Source organism: Alexandromys fortis, unplaced genomic scaffold (assembly GCF_014885135.2).
Source record: "Alexandromys fortis isolate MF-2015 unplaced genomic scaffold, M_Fortis_MF-2015_v1.1 scaffold_75, whole genome shotgun sequence".
Classification (NCBI taxonomy): Eukaryota; Metazoa; Chordata; class Mammalia; order Rodentia; family Cricetidae; genus Alexandromys; species Alexandromys fortis.
In genome coordinates, this window is record NW_026067956.1 from 3449098 (window position 1) to 3470066 (window position 20969).

The following is a 20969-nucleotide window of genomic DNA, read 5'->3' on the forward strand; positions in this document are numbered from 1 at the left end:
TCCAGCTAAAATCCTTTAAATGCCATCTACTTACTTAATTATTTTATATTTACATATAGTAACTATACAAATTAAGATGTTTTCAAACACATACAACCTGCTAATCATGTCCTTTAACTATCTTTTTTATTATTTTATTACTTTAAAAAAATACCAATCCAAATTCCCACTCCTTCCCCTCCTCCCACTCCCTCCACACACATGAGATGGGGGCCAAGGATGAATGGAGCACTGGGTGTGAGCCGAGCTCAACTTGGGATTGCTGGATTTAGAGACAAAAAGAAGGAGCCGTGACTGGTACGCCACCTTGCTGAGGTAAAAATGGTGGAAGGACCAGTGAAGCTCCCAGAAAGCACCCAGACCGTGGTTCTGGCCCATTGTAGCCACACTAAGCGTCCTGCCCACAGAACTGACAGGTAAGAGATCTGTGTTCCCCAGTGTGCAGCACACCAATGAGTGATTGCTAAGGTGGAGAAAGCAGTGACCTGGGGAAGCCCATGAGTCTCAGGGTAGAGCAGGCCCAGGACACAGCGTTTGAAAGAGGTGCTGAAGCAAATGTGTTTAATTCTCTGCGTTCTCCTCATGTCCGAGTCGTTCCGAGTGATGTCTGACTGCCTGGGGAAAGGCTTTCTGTTTTGGGGATTCCCTTTACAGGGAGCGAGAACCTACAAGTTTCCATGAGAGGGAGGGCATTTTTTCCTAAGGGAGAAGGGAGTGGACTCAGATAAAGGGTGAAGAAGGGTTGGTTGAGACGCTGAACAAAGGCAGTGGATGTGAGCCTGGTTTCCATACTCTGCAGGGAACACTGGGAACCAGGAGTTCACCTAGGCCAGGATGTGACACACCGAGAGCCCAACCACAGTCAAACATGAGGTAGAACACAAACTTCAATATTTTATTTCTCTTTATTTGTATGGGCGTTTTGCTTGCATGGACGTCTGTGCACCACATCCATGCAGTGCCCACACAGGCTAGAGGAGCGCATCAGATCCTCGGCACCTGGACTTACAGGCAGTTGTAAATGCCACATGAGTGCCAGGAACTGATCCCAGGTCTTCTGGAAGAGCAGCCAGTGCTCTGAACCACTGAGTCATTTCTCCAGTCCCAGAACACACACTTTAAAGAGCAGCCTTCTCAGGAAGAAGAGATGGCTTAGCGGTTAAGAGCACTGGCTGTTCTTCCAGAGGACCAAGGTTCAACTCCCAGCACCCATATGACAGTTCACGACTGTCTGTAACTCCAGTTCCAGGGAATTCAACACCGTCTTTGGCCCACACCTGCACCAGGCACACACGTAGCGCCCAGACAGACATACAGCCCAAACACCCACACACATAAAATAATAACTTAAAAACACAGCCTTCTCTCTGCTAATTTTCTTTATTACTTATTGAGGAATGGACAAGAACCTATTCAAAAACACAGAAGAGAGAAAGAGAGGACAGGAGAGAGAGAAGCGAGGATAAAACACGCTGTGAGGGATCCGAGCGAAAGGCTTCAGCTCTTGGGTGTGTCATCCTCAACTCTGGGTTGATTCCCCATGGGCAGGCAGCACGGTCGTCTGTTTAAACACCTCCCAACGTAGACTTCCGTTTCAAGGCAATACAATTGGCAAACACCATTTGGGCGTTCGCAGATTTCTTTGAACTTGCCCCTGACTGCATACAGAAGAGGGTTATTGTAACCCTTTATTCGACTTGATGAATGTTTACTTAGTCTACAGACTGGGCGGGGGTCACATCTGAAAATGACTTTGTACGTACGTTCATTGTCATTTGATTTCTTACACCAACACTTAAAAACCCCACGTCACAAAACATTTGGGAATTTCTCCTTGAGAAATCTGGCAACACTGGGTATATCTAAGTAACAAAAGGCTGAGACTGAGTAGTGTCTCTCTGCTTTAAGAGTTCTAGGCATGCACACAGCTCTTTATTCTTTCTCTTTCCCATCTTCTAACAACTATGGCAAGAAAGAGAAGCTTTTAATACCATTTCTTCACTGCTTATTCTTCTAGGTTGTTGGATAATGCTCTAGACATTATATGCTGTCTATTCATTATTTATCTACTTATGTATCTAACTATGTACCAATGTATTTATGTATCTATGTATCTACCTTTCTCTATCTATATATATATGTATCTACCTATGCATCCATGTATCAGTGTATCAGTGTATCATAGGTATGTAGTACATATGTATGTATGTATGTATCTATCTATCTCCCATATTTACATATTTGTCTTTCAGAATTAGAACTAAAATACTGACCTAAAAGAAAATATACCTCAAGGACGTTGCTAGAGAGATGCTATTCTTCTGGGGAAGGCGCCGTATGTCTGCCTCTCACGGACGCGTGCGTCCTCACTGTTATCTGTGGCACATTGGTGCTGTATCATTCCTTCCTTCCTCTCTGACGCTGGTTGTGGCTACAGCCCTACTTTAGAAACCATTGCCTTGAGAGCGAATCATTCGGGTTCTTAAGAGGCAGACAGATTTACTTGTTGAGACACTGACTGGTCTTTGCTTTACGGCCCACGATCGAACTGCTGTAGAGGTTGGCCACATGCACGCGTATGCCATCAGAAGTGGCTTTATTCTGAGCAACAAAACCCATGTCTCCTTTGACAATTTCCTAAGCTTTTCATTGAGCTAAAGAAGCACCAAAGCATTTTTTTTCCCGTAAAGGCCAATGCTTTATTGTTCTTCATTCTATACCAGCAAACATTTTATTTATTTTTTTATTCCTTGAGAATTTTGTACATATATACAATGTGTTTTCATCAAGCACACTCCTAGCTCCTCCCTTCATTTGACCAACACCAATTCTTGAACCCTTTCTAATCAGTATGGGCTATTAAATTGAAGTGAGCTGACATCCAAATGCCTTAAATTGATGTAACTCTTTGTGGTTTATAGAAAACAATACCTAGGGGCTGGAGAGATGGCTCAGTGGTTAAGAGCATTGCCTACTCTTCCAAAGATCCTGAGTTCAATTCCCAGCAACCACATGGTGGCTCACAACCATCTGTAATGAGGTCTGGTGCCCTCTTCTGGCCTGCAGACATGCAGACAGAATATTGTATAAATAAATAAATAAACAAATATTTTAAAAAAATACCTAATGAATGAGAAGATCAAGTATGCAGGCAGCAACCCATTTTCATTTAGAATGTAAATTGGGAAATAATTTTAAGGGTATAGTTTGGTTTGGTTTGGTTTGATTTTAAGCCAATGATCCTTTTAAGTATTGAGTGCTAGGCAGAAGCCAATTGAAATCTGAACTGATTGATTCCTGGGTTTTTGTATCTCTTCATTAGCCAATTGCTGTACATACAGGTTCCCTTTCTATTAGGCTGTCCCGTGGTAGCAAGAAGATTCACGTTAGCTTAGAAGCCCCGGGAGGATGATCACTGTGCTGAATCACTGAGTGTCTCTCCACCTCAGTAGCTCTTGCTTCTTACTGTGGCTGTGTGCTCAGCTGACCTCACTGTGTGGTAATGAATTGCTGGAATCTCAGAGCACCCTAGAGCCAGACTCAAGTCTTGGCTTACAGCGGGAACTCAGGACATGGCCCTGGACCAATGGCTTGAGCTGCAGTTGCTTCCATTCTGGGGCAAACAGGTGAGGAAATCTGCTGTCACCCTCAGCTCTCATGCTTCGTGCCGCTTAGCTGTGCAACTGAGAAATTACAAAATTTCATATGTGACATGTCATGTGGACTTATAAGAATCGGAGTAAAACTGGGTGCTTTTGTAAAACGACTTCTTTGCTGATAAACCTAGCACATTTCATAGTGCGGACCCCTGTCATTTCTACGTACTCGGAATGCAAACAGGATCTAGACTCAGAGCAAATCCACCGATTGTCCGGCCAAAGCACTGGTGGAGGAGGAGACAGGACTGAGGGAACGGAGCAGACCATCTAGTGACCTAGTATTGGAGGTGATAAGGACAGACTTGCAACTTAGGTCCCCAGCCTCTCTCTATCTGCTTTCTCTCTCTCCCTCTCTCCCAATCTTACCTCCCAAAGCTCAACTGGACTGTACGCGTCTGCCTGAGGACTGTGGAGAGGACCCACCTTCCTACGGCTTCTTTAACATCGTCCCCAATTCTGTTTTGGTGACAAGAAATGGCCTTCTTTTTGTTCATTTTATGACATCACATGTCCTCTGTTTTGTTTGAATGGCAATGAGAACGTGAATAAAGGGGGGGTGGGGGCATACCTCAGCTACTAGAGTATTTGCCTAGCCCGTGTGAGGGTTTGAACCCCAGCGCCACTGGCATGTGGTCGTGCATGCCTGGAATTCCAGCACACGGGAGGTGGCTGCAGGAGGGTCAGAAACTCAGAGTCATCCCTGACAGCCTAGCCAACCAGTTCAAGGGCCACGAGAAACCCTGCCACATTCTTAAAAGCAAACCAGACCAAACCAAAATGAGAAACCAGCAAACAAACACAGAAAAATCAGAGCAGGCATTCCAAATTTCAAGGTGTTTTTTTTTTTAATCAAAAAATTTTTTGAGATAGAGTCTCTTGTAGCAATCAGAGTTGAGTAATGAGTGTACTTTGGTTCTGTGAACCAAAGGTCGTCATATGACTTTGGTCTCCGTGGACTTGCTGTCCGGCAGGGTGTCAGTGCCTGGTAAATATCTGCAGTGCTAAACTGCTTTTTGATCTCCATTTTCTTCCCACTTCGTCTTTCCCTTTTCCATTTTGTATTTCCCGAACCAGAGTCGGAATTGTGCTGTAAGCCATCCCTCACTCCCCCAGCATGAAGCTCCGTGAACTAGCTAGCAGTCAGCAGTCTTGAAGTGCACGTGTTTAGAGAAGAAATGTGATTTATCAAGGCAATCATACCTCCCATGACATTTTCTGCTGGACATCTTCAGCAGCGTCTCTTTGCCCATATAATGCACACAGTCAAAGTTAGAGGAAAGACCACTTTCTGCCTCTACCCCACCCATCCCTGGAGGTCCAGCAGGCGCCAGAGACAATGAGAATAAATTCCTTCTGTTGTAAAACAATGTGTCACTTATTGTCTCTTGGCTCTACATTTTCAGGAATTCTGGGAGATTTCTTGATTTGTTTACATTGCCAGGCTAGAGTCAAGAGCCTATACAAAATGCAAAACGCCACTTCTTATGGTTCATGCTGATGGCCAGACACACACTAGAGTGGATTTTGTAGCTTGCAGCAATCCTCGCTAGGTCACGACTCCCACCCGTCCACCTACCTGGGCCTACAGAGCTCTTGGGTCTGTGGCTCAGATCAGTAACTTTTCTGAAGTTAACAGAGCTCGGAAGATAAAGGTTTACTAGAATTGTTCCAGTGTTTTAGTTACCCAGATCTAGAAACTGCTAGAAACTTTGTCCAGTTAAACTCGCACTTACAACAGAGTAAAGGAGTTACAAGCACTTGGAACCCCCTCGGCTTCCTTTTCTCTAACCACAGTTGCAGAGGAAAATGGATGAATCCACTCACTACAGGTTTCACCACCAGCGGGTCTTCTGGATCTCTTGTGAGAACGCCCTTTGGGCCTCGGGTGACAGTGACTAGCCTTGGAGCACTGTTTCCCCATAACCTCCTCTTACCCAAGCCCCTGCCAAGTTTATTTCGTTTTACCTGGTAGAACTTGAATCGTGAGGAAGACAGTGGTAAAGCAGAGGACAGTGATCTTCATGGTGGAGGACGAAAGCCTGGCCTTGCTTCCGGGAAGCAGTGAAGACTTCTATTTGTGGCTTGATGACATTGGTGGGATGTCTTTGTCTGGACAAAGAGTGTCCCTCTGTCCTCATTAGGGATGTTCATGGATGGCAGAGTTCTGTCGAGAGCTCTCCATGGGAAGACTGAAGAGTCCGTGTTTTGTTGGTCACTGGACACATCAAGGATGTGGTTGCGTTCCAGGTTTTGATCAGAAAACCTTGCTAAATAGGAACATGGTCTCCAAACAGTCTGGCTACAGATGAAAGTGTGTGATCACGCAGCCATCTCTGTTAAGTTACAGCGAGTTAGGCTCTGCTAGGTGCCTGCTAGCGTATTTAGGTCCCTAAATATAGATATTTGACCAGTGACAACTATTTCCCAAAATTATTAGACTTGCTAATGATTAATCACCCACCGAATTCTTGGTTTGAGCTTCCCCAGTGCTTTGTTCATCCTGAACAGCTTACCCTATTGCATGGAGATTGGCTTCCAACCCAGTGCTGTGAACAGTTTGCTTTGAGGGAGGCATTGAATGAAGGCATTGCATGACATGGTCATTTGTTCTCAAGGCGTTTGTCATCGATGGAACGACAGGGGTGGTAAATGCTACTGTGGGGGAGGGAGACCAGGGGACCTGGGTTTGAGTTCGAAGTCTCTAGACCAGCTAGTGTCTTAAGATGTGGGCCTAGGCAGGAAAAATGCCTTCTTTAAACACTAACAACCCTTCCTAGCTCCCAAGCGCTTGATTCTGCATCAGCTGATTCCCAGTCACAGCTGTGCACAGCGCTGATCAACAGGGTTGCTGTAAAGACACATAGTCCCATTCCAAGAGGTTTTATCATTTCTAAAATTGAGCAGGAATTCCGGAGGCCATTGAGATGGCTCAGTACAGACATGCAGAAGGAGCCCTCTGTTCTGCGGAGGGGTGTAGCACTGTGTATGAAGACACTTGGTTATTTTACGTCCTTAGCAATTTGTAACCTGTAAAAATCTGCTTAAGCAGAAAAAAGTACACATTGACTCTGAGGCCCGGAAAGCTACCCCCACACAGTGCCATAATCCCAGAACAGGATGTGTAGGTGTTTATAGCTCAGTGACCCATTATTATGTGGTCAAGCAGAGGGTGAAAAAAAAAATCCATGGGACTGCCTTTACCAACAGGATGTTCTCCAGTCTGAATGGAATTAAATGGGAAAGAACTCGGGGGGGGGGGATATGAAGGAGTTGTAGCAAACATTTGAAAACCAAACAGCACATTGCTAAATAATATATGGATGAAATAAAGAAGAAATTCATACTGGGAATCAGTATTATGAATGAAACCAAAGCATACAACCTTGCAGAACACATTTGAATCAATGTGAAGAGGGGTGTGTCTAGCCCCAGATTCCTATTGAATCAGTGTGAAGAGGGGTGTGTATGGCCCCAGGTGCCTATTGAGTCAGTGTGAAGAGGGGTGTGTATGGCCCCAGGTGCCTATTGAGTCAGTGTGAAGAGGGGTGTTTATAGTTTCAAATACCTGTGTTAGACGACAAGGAAGCACAGGCGGCTAGTCTAAGCTGTCCTCAAGAGTTCAGAGGAAAATAGTAAACCATGTTCAGAGCAGGGGAAAAAAAAAGAAGGAAATGGAAGAGTTCAAGGATAAGAATATAGAAATGTAGATTCCAGAAATAAAAATGTAGAAATAAAGAAATACAAAGTTGTGAACTTAGGAGAACCAGAGCAGACTGTCAGCAGCTTTCTTAGCAGCTTTTTCAGCAGTTTAAGGATGAACTATTAACAGTGGGTGACTCTGCTTTACAACCATAGCTCTGTCTGCAAGGCTGAAGCGGCCTCTGCAAACTGAAAATCAGCTTTTAGATAACCCCCTGGCCACTCACAACCAGCAATTGCTGTGAGCTGAGCTAACTTTTAAACAATGGGATGTACCTAACTTTCTGGCTGTGCATTTCCCCATACCTGTCCCTGCTAAACTAGTTTAACAAACAAACAAACAAACAAACAAAAACCCCTTGTTAGTGGAATTTTTTTCTTAAAAAAGGCAATTTGTATCTGAGTTTTACCTCGAGATTGTAAAAATTCTTTTGTTCACACCTAATGCTTGCTTCTTGCTATAAAAAGGGGAGTTTGGAAACAGCCCATTGCCACAGCCTTACAAGTCCATCTCTGGCTGTGGGCTCAGCTAGCTGATAGCTTTATGTGCCCCATAGGGATTTATCTCTTTAATTTTTAATTTTTTCCCCTGGAATAAAGTTTGCTTCAGGTGTAATAAACTTTGGTGGTTGATTCCCCATCTTTGTGCAGCCCTCAAGGACCCAACAGAAACAATAAAGGAAAGAGTGAGAATCCATGGACTATAGAGTAGCAAAACAGTGAAGCCAAAAGCTGATGATGCTTTTAAAAGTCCAAACAGTGGGTAAAACTAAACACATTAACAACAAACAAACAAACAACAACAAATAAAGAGGAGACTCAAATTACTAAAATCAGGAATAAAATAGATCCCAAGACCACAAACTTAGAGAACTGAGAGTTCTGAGGGGATGCTCAGGACAGCAGTGGTCCATACAGAAGCAATGGACACATTCCGATGACACAAACGAATAGAAAATAGAGGTAGACCTACAAAACTGAGTAAATAACAATAGTAGTAGTATTTTTGAAGCACATTTGGAGTTGTAAAGACATTTTAATGTGTATTTTTAAACACCAGGATTAAGCAAAAGAACAGTGCTCAGGAAGAGCGTCTGGAAGCCGTCCAGCATTAGACCTACGCCATCTTTGGAGGCGTGTGGCCGTTCTGACAACATGGGAAAGAGCTGCTGTGTTCTCATGGGCAGGAAGCTCAGGTGTCTGGGGTTCTGCTCTCTGTTGAGCCCAGCCACAGCCCGCCTATGCTGATGACCTTTAGTCTCCATCAACCGCTTGAGGTTGGACTAAACTGTCTAGTTCTTCCGGATGTGAGCACCGAACACAGTGTTCCCAAATCTTATCCTAAGGCACACGGACTATCTTGTGGCAAGGGCCCAGAAAAAGGAAGATACTCCTCTCAGGGGGAACATTCCAGAATCCCTCTAGTAACCCAGGGCAAAGCCGCACCTCTCTTTGGGTAAAGTTTATTCTTCTTTCAGAAGTTTTTGTTGTTGTTTTGTTTCTAAGGTACATTTAGTTGCACAAAATAATGGTGAAAGACAGACAAAAACGCTCTGCTCACACTCGCTGCCCCTACTTTTCTCCCTCACCGCTGCAGCTTGCTCCAGCTTTCTTTCTTAGTAGCAGGACTTTTCTATCTCCAAGTCTTATTTATTTACTTAAATTTAATTGTCCTTTAATGACTTATTTATTATTATTACACTATTACTATTGTGTGTGTGTGCATACACCTGCATGTGTGTGCATCTGCTTTTTGTCCATGTGGGTGCCAGAGGATGTCAGATCACCTGAGGCTGGAGTTCCAGGCAGTGATGAGCCATTTGATTTAAGTTCTGGGAACTAAACTGGCTCCTTTGCAAGAGTAGCAAGTGCTCTTAACTGCTGAGCCATCTCTCCAGCTTCTAACTTAGTTAACTTTTGAAGCCATACGAAAGAGTACATGGGATCGTTACCTTCCTGATGATAAGACGGCTTATCTCATTCGACATGACCATCTCAAGTTCCATCATTTCCCTCTAAATGACATGATTTCATTCTTTCTTATGACTGGTGACACACTGTTGTCTCTATGAACTACGTTTTCTTCCTGGAAACTAAATGCCTCTCGACCGAAGAATGGATAAGGAAAATGTGGTACATTTACACAATGGAGTACTACACAGCAGAAAAAAAATAATGACATCTTGAATTTTGCAGGAAAATAGATGGAGCTAGAAAACATTATTTTGAGTGAGGCAACCCAGACCCAGAAAGACAATTATCACATGTATTCACTCATAGGTGGTTTTTAAACATAAAACAAAGAAAACCAGCCTACAAACCACAATCCCAGAGAACTTAGACAACAATGCGGACACTAAGAGAGACTTACATAGATCTAATCTACATGGAAAGTAGAGAGTAGAAAAAGACAAGATCTCCTGAGTAAATTGGGAGCATGGGGACCTTGAACAGGGGGGGGGGGGGCAGGGAGAGGAGCAGAGAAAACTGTAGAGCTCAATAAAAATTAAAAATACAAAAAAACAAAAATTCAGCAGAATTAATATTGTGTAAAAGTCTATACTACTAAAAGCAATCTACACATTTAACATAATAAAAAAACTACATTTCTTTATACATTCATCCTTTGATAGAGACTGTATTAGTTACTTTTCTGTCTCTGTAGTAACACACCATAAGCAGAAGCGGCTTATCTATAGAAGGAAGAGGTACGGAGATATAAAAATAGACCGCTGCAGGGAGGCAGAGCAGCAAGCTTTACAGCTGCATGGGAGCAAGAATCTAAGAGCACACATCTTCAATGCAAGCACTGGAAGCAGGGAGAAGGAATGGAAGTGGCCCAAGGTTTTAAAACTCTTGGAGTTCCTTCCCTAGTGAAATGCTTATTCAAGTAGGGCTGTACTTCCTACCCCTACCCCAAACACTGTCACAAACTAGAGACAAAGTGTTCACACACCTAGGCCTAAGGGAGATATTTCTCACTCAGACCATCAAAGACACCTAGGCTGGTGGCTTGGCCAGTTTGAAGAGTGTATGATAGACAGATGTATGCAGGCGTCAGCAGAAGATGCTGATGCTGATTTCTCTGGGCACATATCTAGGGATGCTACAGCTGGATCACGTGGCATTTCTATTTTTGGGTTTTTAGGATTCTCTATCCATCACAGCTATACTAGTTTAAATTCCTAGCAATAGTCTATGAATAATTTGTTCCTGCTCCACCCTTGAATCCTCCCTGGGGCTGCTTTATTTTTTCCTGTGTTTGTTTTGCTGTTGATGCCATTCTGACTGGGGTAAAAAGAATATCAGTGTAGTTTCAATTTGTATTTTCCTGATGGCTAAAGATGTTGAATGTTTCTTTGTGCAATGATTGGCCATCGTCAACTATTTCGAGAAGCATCAGCCCAGTTCTTGTGCCCATTTTTGGTGGTTGGATTGTTTCTTCTTCTGGTGTTACCTTTTTGCATTCTTTATATATTCTGGTTATTAATCTTCTGATGGATGAATTGCTGGCAAGAATTATTGCCCATCCTGCATAGTTTCTTTTTCAATTGAAAATAACTTTTAAATTATTATTATTATTATTATTATTATTTGCAGGAGTTGGTTCTTTTTTTCCACTATGTGGGTCCTGGGGGTTGAACTCAGTTTGGCAAGCACCTTTACTTGCTGAGACATCTCGCCAGCCTCAAGGCTTTTTCTTCATTGCAGAAATGGATTCCTTTGCTATGCAAAAGGTTTTGAATTTGATGCAAGTTGATTTGTCAATTCCTATTATTTCCTTACTAGTGTCCTATTTAGAAGCATGCCTTTTTCTGTGCCAAAATCATGAGTACATATCTACACTTGCTTTTATTTTAGAAATGTCATGTGTCGCGTTGAGGTCTCTGAGCCATTCTGGGTTGATTTTGTACATGAGCCACGTAGAGCTGACTTTGTGCACAAGAGGTAAGCGTCTGGCTTTGCTCTTCAGCATGAGGAGAACCTGTCTTCCCAAGTAGTTATGTGGGCTCTTGTTTATGGGTCTTCTATTTTAGTATCTGTTTCGCTTAGCTACATGTCTGCTTTGTTCAGTGTTTTATAATATTCTTTGCCTTGATCTCTCATCTTCCTGGTTGGGTTACTCATAAGTGTCTGTTTATTTGTTTGTATGCTTGGTTATTGTTTTTTTTTTGGTAGGTGGGTTAGGGGTGTGGCACTTATTGTTAATGTGATAGGCATCTTGATTCTTTCCCAGAAAATTCATATGCAGTATAAAAGCTATTGGTTTTGTATCCTGTTATTTGCTGAATTATAAATTATTTCTATCATGCTTACTTACTTATCTACTGTATGTGTCCTTGCACACATACATGTGGGTTCCCGCGTGCCACAGTGACGTGTGGAGATCAGAGGTTAACCTGCAGTTGTCTGTTCTCCCCTTCCACCACGTGTGACACAGGGATTAACTCAGGTCATCGGGCATGGGAACAGGCAACTTTATTTGCTCAACCATTTCACTGGCTTTTTCCCTAAGACCTTGAAGAAAACAATAGGTTATTAATTTGATATCTGTATCTGTCTTTTTGTTTTGTTTTGTTTTTCGAGACAGGGTTTTTCTGTAGCTTTGGAGCCTCCCTGGAACTAGACCAGGCTGGCCTCAAACTCACAGAGATCCACCTGCCTCTGCCTCCTGAGGGCTGGGATTAAAGGCGAGCGCCACCACTGCCTGGCAAGATCTGTCTTATAAATTCAAGCACTCATCTCTAAGCCTTCGTCTTAGAACTGTTTCACTGTGTCTCATAAGTTCCTGGCACATTGCATTTCCATTTTCTTTTGATCCTGGAAACTTAATTTTTCTCATTTTCCTCTGGTGACACTGGCCAAGGGTGTAATTATAATGCCTGTGTGTTAAAGATCTGTACATTTCTCTTGCTGTTTATTTTTAGTTTAATTCAGTTATGATTCAATAAAATGCAAGAAATTATGGCATTTTTATATTTGTTCATATCCGATTCATAGTTGAAGACATGATCTGTTTTGGTAAAAAAAAAAAATTCCATGAGCTTGTAAAGAATGTGGATTCTGGGACTTTTGGATAGGACGTTTTGTGGAGGTCTGCTAAGTCCTTTTAATATAGTGTCTAACTTCAGGGTTTCCTTGCTAATTCTTTTTGTTTGGATGTCCATCCACTGATGAATGAGGGGCATTAAAATCACTCACTAGAAGGCTGGAGAGATGGCTCAGTGGTTAAGAGCACTGGTTGCTTTTCCAGAGGACCCAGGTTCAATTCCAGGCACCCATATGACAGTTCATAACTGTCTGTAACTTCAGGGGCTCTGATACCCTCATACAACACACGTACATGTAGACAAACACAAATTTACATAAAATAAATACATGAAGTCATTAAATAAAGGAATTTTTAAAAATCACTCAGTAATATTACATTGAGTCTGTTTCTTGATTTATACCCAGTATTATATTTTTATAAAATAGTGTAGTCTGACATCATTTGTATATATGATGTTTTAGCTGCATGTGCACACACACACATACACACACACCTCACACCTTCTTGGCCCATTGTTCTCTCTAGCAATACGTGATGACTGTCTTCGTCTCTTTGGGCTAATTTTGCCTTGAAGCCTGCTGTATTAATTATGAATATGGTTCCTTCTGCTTGCTTTTGTCTTTTGTTTACCTGTATACAATTTTCTATTCTTTCCATAGTCAGTCTGAGAATATCTTGACCAGTCAGGTGAGTTTTCTACAAGCAGCAAGTCGTTGAGATTTATTTAGTTGTTATTTATTTATTTATTTATTTTAAAAAAATCAAATCAACCAATTTACTCTTTTTTGTTTGTTTGTTTTGAGACAGGATTTCTCTAACTTTGGAGCCTGTCCTGGAACTTGCTCTGTAGACCAGGCTGACCTCAAACTCACAGAGATCTGCCTGCCTCTGCTTTCTGAGTGCAGAGATTAAAGATGTGTACCACCACTGGCTACATCTTTTAATTAGAGAATTAAGACTATTTATATTAAAGGTTGTTATTATTAAAAAAATATATACTCGTTTCTGCTATTTAAAAGCCTTTCTTTCTTTTTTAGTTATGTTCACTTCTTTTCCCTTCATCTTGGAGGTTTGGCATTTTACTCAATCATTTGTGGTTTCTTCCCAATTCTCGTTTGCTTGGCTGTTCTCCTAACGACACTCTTCTTACTCTTCTGCATGTTCCATGGTCTGCCTTACTTTTCTTTGCAGTCCAGATTTCTCCCAGTATCTGATATGATACTAGTCTAGTACTTATAAAGTTATTAGTTTGTGCTTATTTTGGAAAGCCTTTACTTCTTGTTCAGTTTTGAAGGGTAGCTTTGCAGGGTATGGTGTTTTAGTTTGGCAGTAATCTTTGAGCAGGGCCTGCAGCATATCAGCCCACGTCCTCTTGAACTTCTGGTGAGAAACAGGGTTTTATTGATGATCAGTTTGTCTTTATCTGTGACTTGGATTTTCTTCCTTGCCGCTTTAAACTTTCTCCTTTGTCCTGCATTTTTGGTATTTTAACTATAATATGCCCTGGAGCGGTTCTTTTTAAGTCAAGTCTCATTGGACTCTAAATGCTCCCTGTATCTGGATGTCTATTGGAAAATATCCTGTTAACTTCTTAAATTGTGAACAAGTATAAAAGGTTGCTATTAATTATATAGTTCACGTGCAGGTTTTGTATGAGTATAAAACTCTCTATTTAGGTAGATTCTGAAGATTAACATGGTGAAGATAAACTTGGCTGAACATTTTCACTCAGTGGCAAAGTTATACTGGTGTCCTAAGCTGAGTGGACACTCCTGTTCTTCACACCTTTCCTGATATCCAATAGTGTTCTGTAATGGGATTTTACTTCAGTGTCCACAATTGCGATAAAGTATGACGATGAGTGAGTTTTCTTCTTTGTCTTTTGAGCTTATTTGCTTACTGCCCATCGCTGGTAAAAATTCTTGCTCATTCTTTTGACCTAAGTTTGTGTTGCTTGCTTTCTCATCGATTTTTAGGCATTGTTTGTGTATTTTGGATCCCAGTACTTTATTAGATATTTTATAAAGACTCTCCTCCAACCGTCACGTCCTTCCCATCTTCCTAGGAATGCCTTCCATGTAAGGAAAGTTCTTATTTTAATGAAGTCTAAGTTGTCGGTTCTGTCATTTCCAAGTCCCGCTTTTGAAATTTCATCTTTTAAGGAGTCAACGCTAAATCTTAGGTTGCCTAGATAGTTTCCAACATCACGTCACTCTGTTTTATGTTGAGCAATATCATCCACCTTAATTTTTGTGACAGTTATAAGATATATACTTAGATACATAGTTCTAAATATGGGTTTCAAGTTTTGCTATAGCATTATTTGTTGAGAAATTTATTTTTTCCCAACGAGCCTTTGGTTTTTGACAAACTATTTTTGTGTAAGTCTAATTCTGGGAATTTTATCTTCTGTTGATGCATTGATTTACTAGTTTGTGATATAGCTTTATTATTGTGAGTTTATATTACAGTAAGTATCGAAGTTGGGTATTGCTTGGTCTTTGACTTTGTTCTTTCCCTCAACAATTGTATTGACTATTTTGGGTCTACTGATTTTCACCCGTTGAATTATTGCCACATTTGTGTCCTCTTGTGTGTTTGAAGATTCCATGTGGGAGAATAAGTTATTTTCTTGGTTAGGCTCTGCTAGCCAAGAACAAACCACAGACCTAAAACCATCATAAAAAGCCCCGGATCTGCCATACTCCAAGACCTCAGACTTGAGCAGGTCTCTGCATCTTCACATCGCGGACCCTTCAGCCATGAGATTCCATCTGATCCTCCATACTCTCCTCTTCCTTTTAACTCTCTTACCCCCAGGTAAGTTGGTGGCTGACTATAGAGAGGGGCCTTCAGTTTAAAAGTTTCTTTGGAAGGTCAGAAACTAATTAACCTTACAGGTTCAGAAACCTAATAGCAACAGTTCCACTAAGATTATGTCAGAGTAAAATAGATGTCCAGTACCATTAACCCAAATGCCAAATGCACACTGTACTATATCGTTTCGTTGTGTCTCTGGTGCCTTGCGAGGCATGGGAATTTCTTTGTAGATGCCCAGCTCTTCTAGGACACGGGCAGGGACATCCATAATGACATCTGCTCTCTCAGAGGAGATGGATGGAATCTCATCAGGGAGAGGGAATGTTGAACAAGGGTCACACAGACCTGGACATTTGATGGGAAGATACAAACCTACAAAGTGATTATTATTCCAAAACAAGTAAAAGGTCGGAGCCACTGTCAGCTAACTGGAAGTTAGCGAGGGAACTTACTGGCTTTGTGAAATGGGCCAAAATATAAACCAACGAAACCCAAGGTAAGACACTTCGTAAAAGTTGTTATACACAAAAACCATTTTGCAAACTCGACCTGTGGGATGAGAGGAGGGCAACCGCTGCAGACAAATAAGCAAAGACACCGAGCTGCAGTGACTCGGTGAGTAAGAGCTTTATACATGGTGACTGAACATAAGCGTGGATGCAAAGAATGGCAAATGGTTACTAAAAGTTAGGAGGCTGAGCATGCATTATGTGACGTCAGAAAAGATATCATAATAAACCCAAAGAATAAATTAAAAAGGAACTAATGAATACAAGAAACAAAGGAAACAAAAGATCAACAAAGCAAAAAAATTTATTTATTCATTTATTGAAAGAATAGCATAGTTTATAGTAATCTGGTAATACTGATCAAGAAAAAATTTAGAACTTATTTAAAATAGTTATTTCACAGATGACTGGGTTGATATCACCATCAGTGCTCCCAAGACTCAAAGAGAAACTAGAAGATTTATTATAAATGTGTGTTTATATTATATATATATTGCAGATATTCCATCTCCTCTTGTGTGTTTAGGGATCTTTCTGCTGCAGTTCATTATGTCCATGATTTAACATTAATCATATTCCTACTGGATTATCATCATCAAAATACAAACATTTTAATATTCATCTGATCTTTGAAAAAAAAAAACTTTGCTTCTCCTGTTCCACTTTGTGGAAAACACCTTAAAATCCTGACCTGCAGTCTTGTCCTTGAAATCATCCCCTTCCATTCTCTCTTAAATAGATCCCCACCGAACATTCTCCCCAACCCTCAAACTCTGATACTGAAATTGCCTTTGTCTTTTCCTACTCATTAAGAAAAAGCTTTCTCTTCCTCCCTGCACAAGTGTTAGCAACGGCCATGCTGTTGGCCCAGCCAGCCAGTCATCACGGTTAACTTACTTTGCCTGTTAGCAGATTTCCCCAAAGTCAGCCCCTCCTCTCTTTACGACATGCCAGAGTCACCCAAAGACTCCAGTATGGAAGTCACTTGATTCACCTCAGTTTCCCCACTGCTCCCTCATCTTTTCTGGGCTTCCTCCTGGAGCGAGCCCGCGGGCTCAGTTTCCTGGCCCTCTTCTCCAGTCTATTCTCATTCACTTGTTAAGGACTTAGCTAGCCTCAGTCCTTTAAATCCCCCCTTGGGCTTTTCCTGAGAATTCCAGACTTGGAATGAATGATCCATGGGCACCTCGGCTGTCTCTAAGCTTGATTTCAAAATGAATATGTCTAAAATAGAAGAACTCTTGGTTGTTTGTTTCATATTCCTCTTTGAGTAGTCTCTGCCCACAGAGAGCTGCGGCTGCCATGCCAAGGGACTCCTTGGGTCTCCACTTATTGCCAGGGATTCTCCACTGCTGTACCTCCAAGGGGCTCTGTTGGAGCTCCTGTCTCTCAGTCCATTTGGGTATCAGGGGCTTCCTCCCCACAGTGTGTCCTGTCTTCTGCCCTGTCATTAAACCTCTTCAGTCCCGCTGTCTGTATATTTCCTCCCCCGCTCCCCAGCTCCTATGTTCCCTTTTTTAGGGGTGGAATTGTGACCCGAGACTCCGAGTAAGGTCTTAATAGTCTCCAATTAAGACCTCAATTGGAATATCCCCCGCATGCCCACCACACGGAGTTACCCTATATATGTTATGAATACTCACTCGAGCAGTGGCTCTCACCTTCCTAATGCTACAACCCCTTAATATATCCTCATGTTGTGGTGACCCCCCAGCCTTAAAATTAGTCTTGTAGCTGGGCGGTGGTGGTGTCTGCCTCGTCTCGGGAGGCAGAGGCAGGTAGATCTCTGTGAGTTCGAGGCCAGCCTGCTCTACAGAGTGAGTTCTAGAACAGCCAAAGCTATACAGAGAGTTCCTGTCTTGAAAAAATCAAAACCGGGCTGGAGAGATGGCTCAGAGGTTAAGAGCATTGCCTGCTCTTCCAAAGGTCCTGAGTTCAATTCCCAGCAACCACATGGTGGCTCTCTTCTGGCCGGCAGGCATACACACAGACAGAATATTGTATACGTAATAAATAAATAAATATTAAAAAAAAGAAAGAAAGAAAAATCAAAACCACTAACAGCTCTCTGTGCACGCCTACGCACCGGCTACCAAATCAGGCACCAGAGTGAACTCACTCATGCACCAGAGCCCAGAGCCACTGTGGCCATGCACACCAGTGATCAAAGTCTGCATGAAATGCAAGATCTACAGTCACTGTTATAAGGAGTTAGCTTACACCCAAAGTCTGGAGCCAAAGTCTCAGTGTATATCAGGGATGCAGACGCCAGCTCTATCACAGAGACAGCCTCACCTGATGGAAACCGTGACCCCATAATGTGAACTAATACTATTTGATCTCCTGATGGATAACATCATATGCCTATATCAATCAAAATAATAAAATGGGAATATTAGCTTAGCATAGACTAGCACCACAACTGACTACCATACAAAGTTTTCCCATGAAATCTTGACTCTGCCCTATCCAAAGGGAGAGAGGGAAAGAAGGCAAGAAAAAGTGAGAACAGTCAACATTAAGACGTTTGTCATAAGCGGCCTGAAAGGAGACGAAGTAAGGCAACCACAGCATCAGAGATGTGAATCTTCCTCCTTACCATGGCCCGTGAGCCTGGGACCGGCTGGAGTCTACGTTTAATCTCAGCTGACTTTTTCCTGACAAAGTCTTAGTCTGAGGACTCAGGTCTTGCTGTCCTGCGCGCTCTTTTGCTTCCGCTTGGATAATTGCTTATTGTTTTCACCACCTCAGAAAGCAGTCTCTGTCCGTCTTCTCTCTTCTGTCCCCCAGGTTGTATCTGATTCTTTATTGTATTATTTTTGTCTGGAACATTTGCCACTTTTGAATCACCTCATTACTCTGTGGATTGTTTGTTTGTTTTGTTTGTATGGTTAGATTCCTTGACCATTTGTAACCTCTGTGTTAGTAAGGGAGGCTTTATGCCATTTGTACTGTTCTTTCTTATAAAGAAAAGTGTTCCGTGAGTGAATAGCAAGGATTTGTTGACATTCTGCATAAAGGAGTACAGCGATGAAGGCAGCAGTGTATCTGGGGAATCTATTTTGTCCCTACCCTTCTTGTTTCAGTCTGATATTTAACGAAGTAACGTCTGCAGCTTTATCTAGACTTTTCGTGTGTTTATAAGAAAATCAAAGAGCAAGCTGTGGGAGAAGGGGAGAGAGGGTGAGTGGGGGGGTCAGTGGGGAACAGCTGCTTAGCGGATCTTTGATCTGGCTCCTTTCCCTCACAGAGAGAGGAGAACTATGATGCCTTCCCGTGCGAGGATGCTGATGCTTTGGCATTCACACACTGGGCTAACTGCTGCCCTGGTTTCTTCTCCGCAGTTAGAAGTGGTTTGGGTGCTGCAGAGACCCACTGTTTCAACCTGGAAGGCATCTGCAGACGAGACATCTGCAAAGTTATAGAAGATGAAATCGGCGGCTGCCGAAGAAGATGGAAATGCTGCCGGATGTGGTGGGTTCTTGTGCCCATCCCAACCCCAGTTATCTTTTCGGACTATCAAGAACCCCTCAAGAACAAGATAAAATAGACCACGGTAAACAGCCCAAGGAGAGCTCTGTGCCTCTAAAGCAACGTAATCTCCACACTGAACGCTTCCAGCTCTTTAACCAGGCTCTGTTTGGCTTGCCAATAAAACTGAATATTGGATTCAAATGTGCTCAGATATCATTTCTTTATGACATTTCCAAATTTAGGCAAAATATTTAAATATAAGAAACTCCCTTTGAGCCGAGAGATGGCTACTCCTCAGCAGGACCCGTGTTCAGTTTCCCAGCACCCACGTGTTGACTCACAACATCTCCAGCTCCAGTTCCAGGAGCTCCAACACCCTCTTCTGACCCCACAGATCCCAGACACACACATGTTGCACATACACACATGCAAGCTAAACACAAATAGCCATAAAACAAAAATAAGAAGAATTTTAAAAATCTTGTTTCCAGGCTGGGTGGTTGTGGCGCACATCTTTAATCCCAGCACTCAGGAGGCAGCGGCAGGTGGATCTCTTTAAATTTGAGGCCAGCCTGGTCTACAGAATGAGTTCCAGGATAGCCAGGACTACACAGAGAAACCCTGTCTGGAAAAAAACAATACTTTTTTTTTAATTAAAAATGTTTTTTCCAACTGTAATAGAAACTCAACAGATTAACAACTGGGAACAATGAAGATAAAATTATAAAACATAGTTAAATCTGCACAAACCGAACAAATAAATTAGAAGACAGGATGCAGAGGTTTCCAGGCTGTATCAGAGTGGGGAGGAAGGGAGCTCCAGGGAGAGGAAAGAGGACTGGAGTAAGGAAGGGAGAGAATGACTTGGCATAATATATGAAGACGGTAAGTGTATGATAATTAATTAGAAACATATGAAAGCAAAAAATAAAATCGAGAGGGTGGAGGGAGAGAGAGAAGCTGAAAGCCAACAGAAGAGGCTAAAAGCTTCTAGCATCATTAATCAATATAAATAGAAATAAATTTAAATTAATCAATAAAAAATCAAACTTCTACTGATTAATTTAATTTTTTGTTTTACGTTTTAAAATTTTAAATATTTTGCTTTTTAAATGCTTCAAAAATAAAAGCCCCAACTAACAGTTTGGTGTTTGCTCCTATGAACGAACGGCACAATCGCTTACAGATGATGTATGCCCTCACACTTACCCACACAGACAATTTTCCCACACGAGAGCTAACCATTTTGCTATAAATCCCGGCAAAGTGCTAGGCACAGGCTGCGAGAAGCCCTTCCTGATACAGCATCGCCCTGACTATACCTCTTCTTGCTCCATCCGCCACAAGGTCTTGTTTTCCTCTCTAGCTCAGGCCTCAACGCAGAAAAGACTGTGTAAGGGATTGCAGGTGACTTCATCCAGCCGAGGGCAGTCAGCCAGGGTTAAGACGCCTGTGGGAATCGGGCCGAACCTGGGACCTCTGCAGGAGCAACCAGTCAGGCCTCTGATATCATTTATTTATTTTTATGGTGTGTGTGTGTGTGTGTGTTATTGCCTGTGTGCATGTCCATGCTTCATGTGTGCACATTGCCTGCAGAGGCCAGAAAAGGGAGTTGATCTCCTTGAACTGGGCTTACAAAAGGTTGTAGGTTGTGAAGAGCAGTATGGGGGCTGAAAATCAGACTTGGGTCCTTTGGAAGAGCAGCTAATACTCTTAATTTTTAAAAAGTTGATTCTATGTGTTGTTCTTGATTCC

The 20969-nt window shown here is 42.2% G+C and overlaps 2 protein-coding genes across 4 annotated transcripts; one reads left to right on the plus strand and one right to left on the minus strand.

Annotated features, from left to right (window-relative positions):
* Window positions 1-1497: 1497 nt before the first annotated feature.
* Defb108b (defensin beta 108B) lies at window positions 1498-3659 on the minus strand. Its single transcript, XM_050152160.1, has 2 exons — window positions 3557-3659; window positions 1498-1658 (listed from the first exon to the last, which is right to left on the minus strand). Exons 1-2 carry the CDS (start codon window positions 3657-3659, stop codon window positions 1498-1500), a joined length of 264 nt encoding a protein of 87 aa, XP_050008117.1.
* On the plus strand, window positions 3414-19360 carry LOC126507671 (beta-defensin 109-like). 3 transcript variants are annotated; one of them, XM_050152349.1, is made up of 4 exons: window positions 3414-3626; window positions 11220-11306; window positions 15016-15231; window positions 19085-19360. In XM_050152349.1, exons 3-4 carry the CDS (start codon window positions 15174-15176, stop codon window positions 19288-19290), a joined length of 264 nt encoding a protein of 87 aa, XP_050008306.1. In that variant the 5' UTR covers window positions 3414-3626; window positions 11220-11306; window positions 15016-15173; the 3' UTR covers window positions 19291-19360. The 3 variants fall into 3 exon arrangements, with proteins under 3 accessions (XP_050008306.1, XP_050008305.1, XP_050008304.1); XM_050152348.1 differs by having other exon boundaries at window positions 15052-15231; XM_050152347.1 differs by lacking the exon at window positions 15016-15231.
* Window positions 19361-20969: the final 1609 nt, after the last annotated feature.

Coding starts and splice junctions, on each gene's coding strand:
- Defb108b (XM_050152160.1), bottom strand. CDS start 3,659: ATGAGAGCTGAGGGTGACAGCAGATTTCCTCACCTGTTTGCCCCAGAA. Junction 1,659..3,556: donor CCATGTCCTGAGTTCCCGCT/GTAAGCCAAGAC, acceptor TTCTGTATGCAG/TCAGGGGCAAGTTCAAAGAA.
- LOC126507671 (XM_050152347.1), top strand. CDS start 11,222: ATGTCATGTGTCGCGTTGAGGTCTCTGAGCCATTCTGGGTTGATTTTG. Junction 11,307..19,084: donor GCTGACTTTGTGCACAAGAG/GTAAGCGTCTGG, acceptor TCTTCTCCGCAG/TTAGAAGTGGTTTGGGTGCT.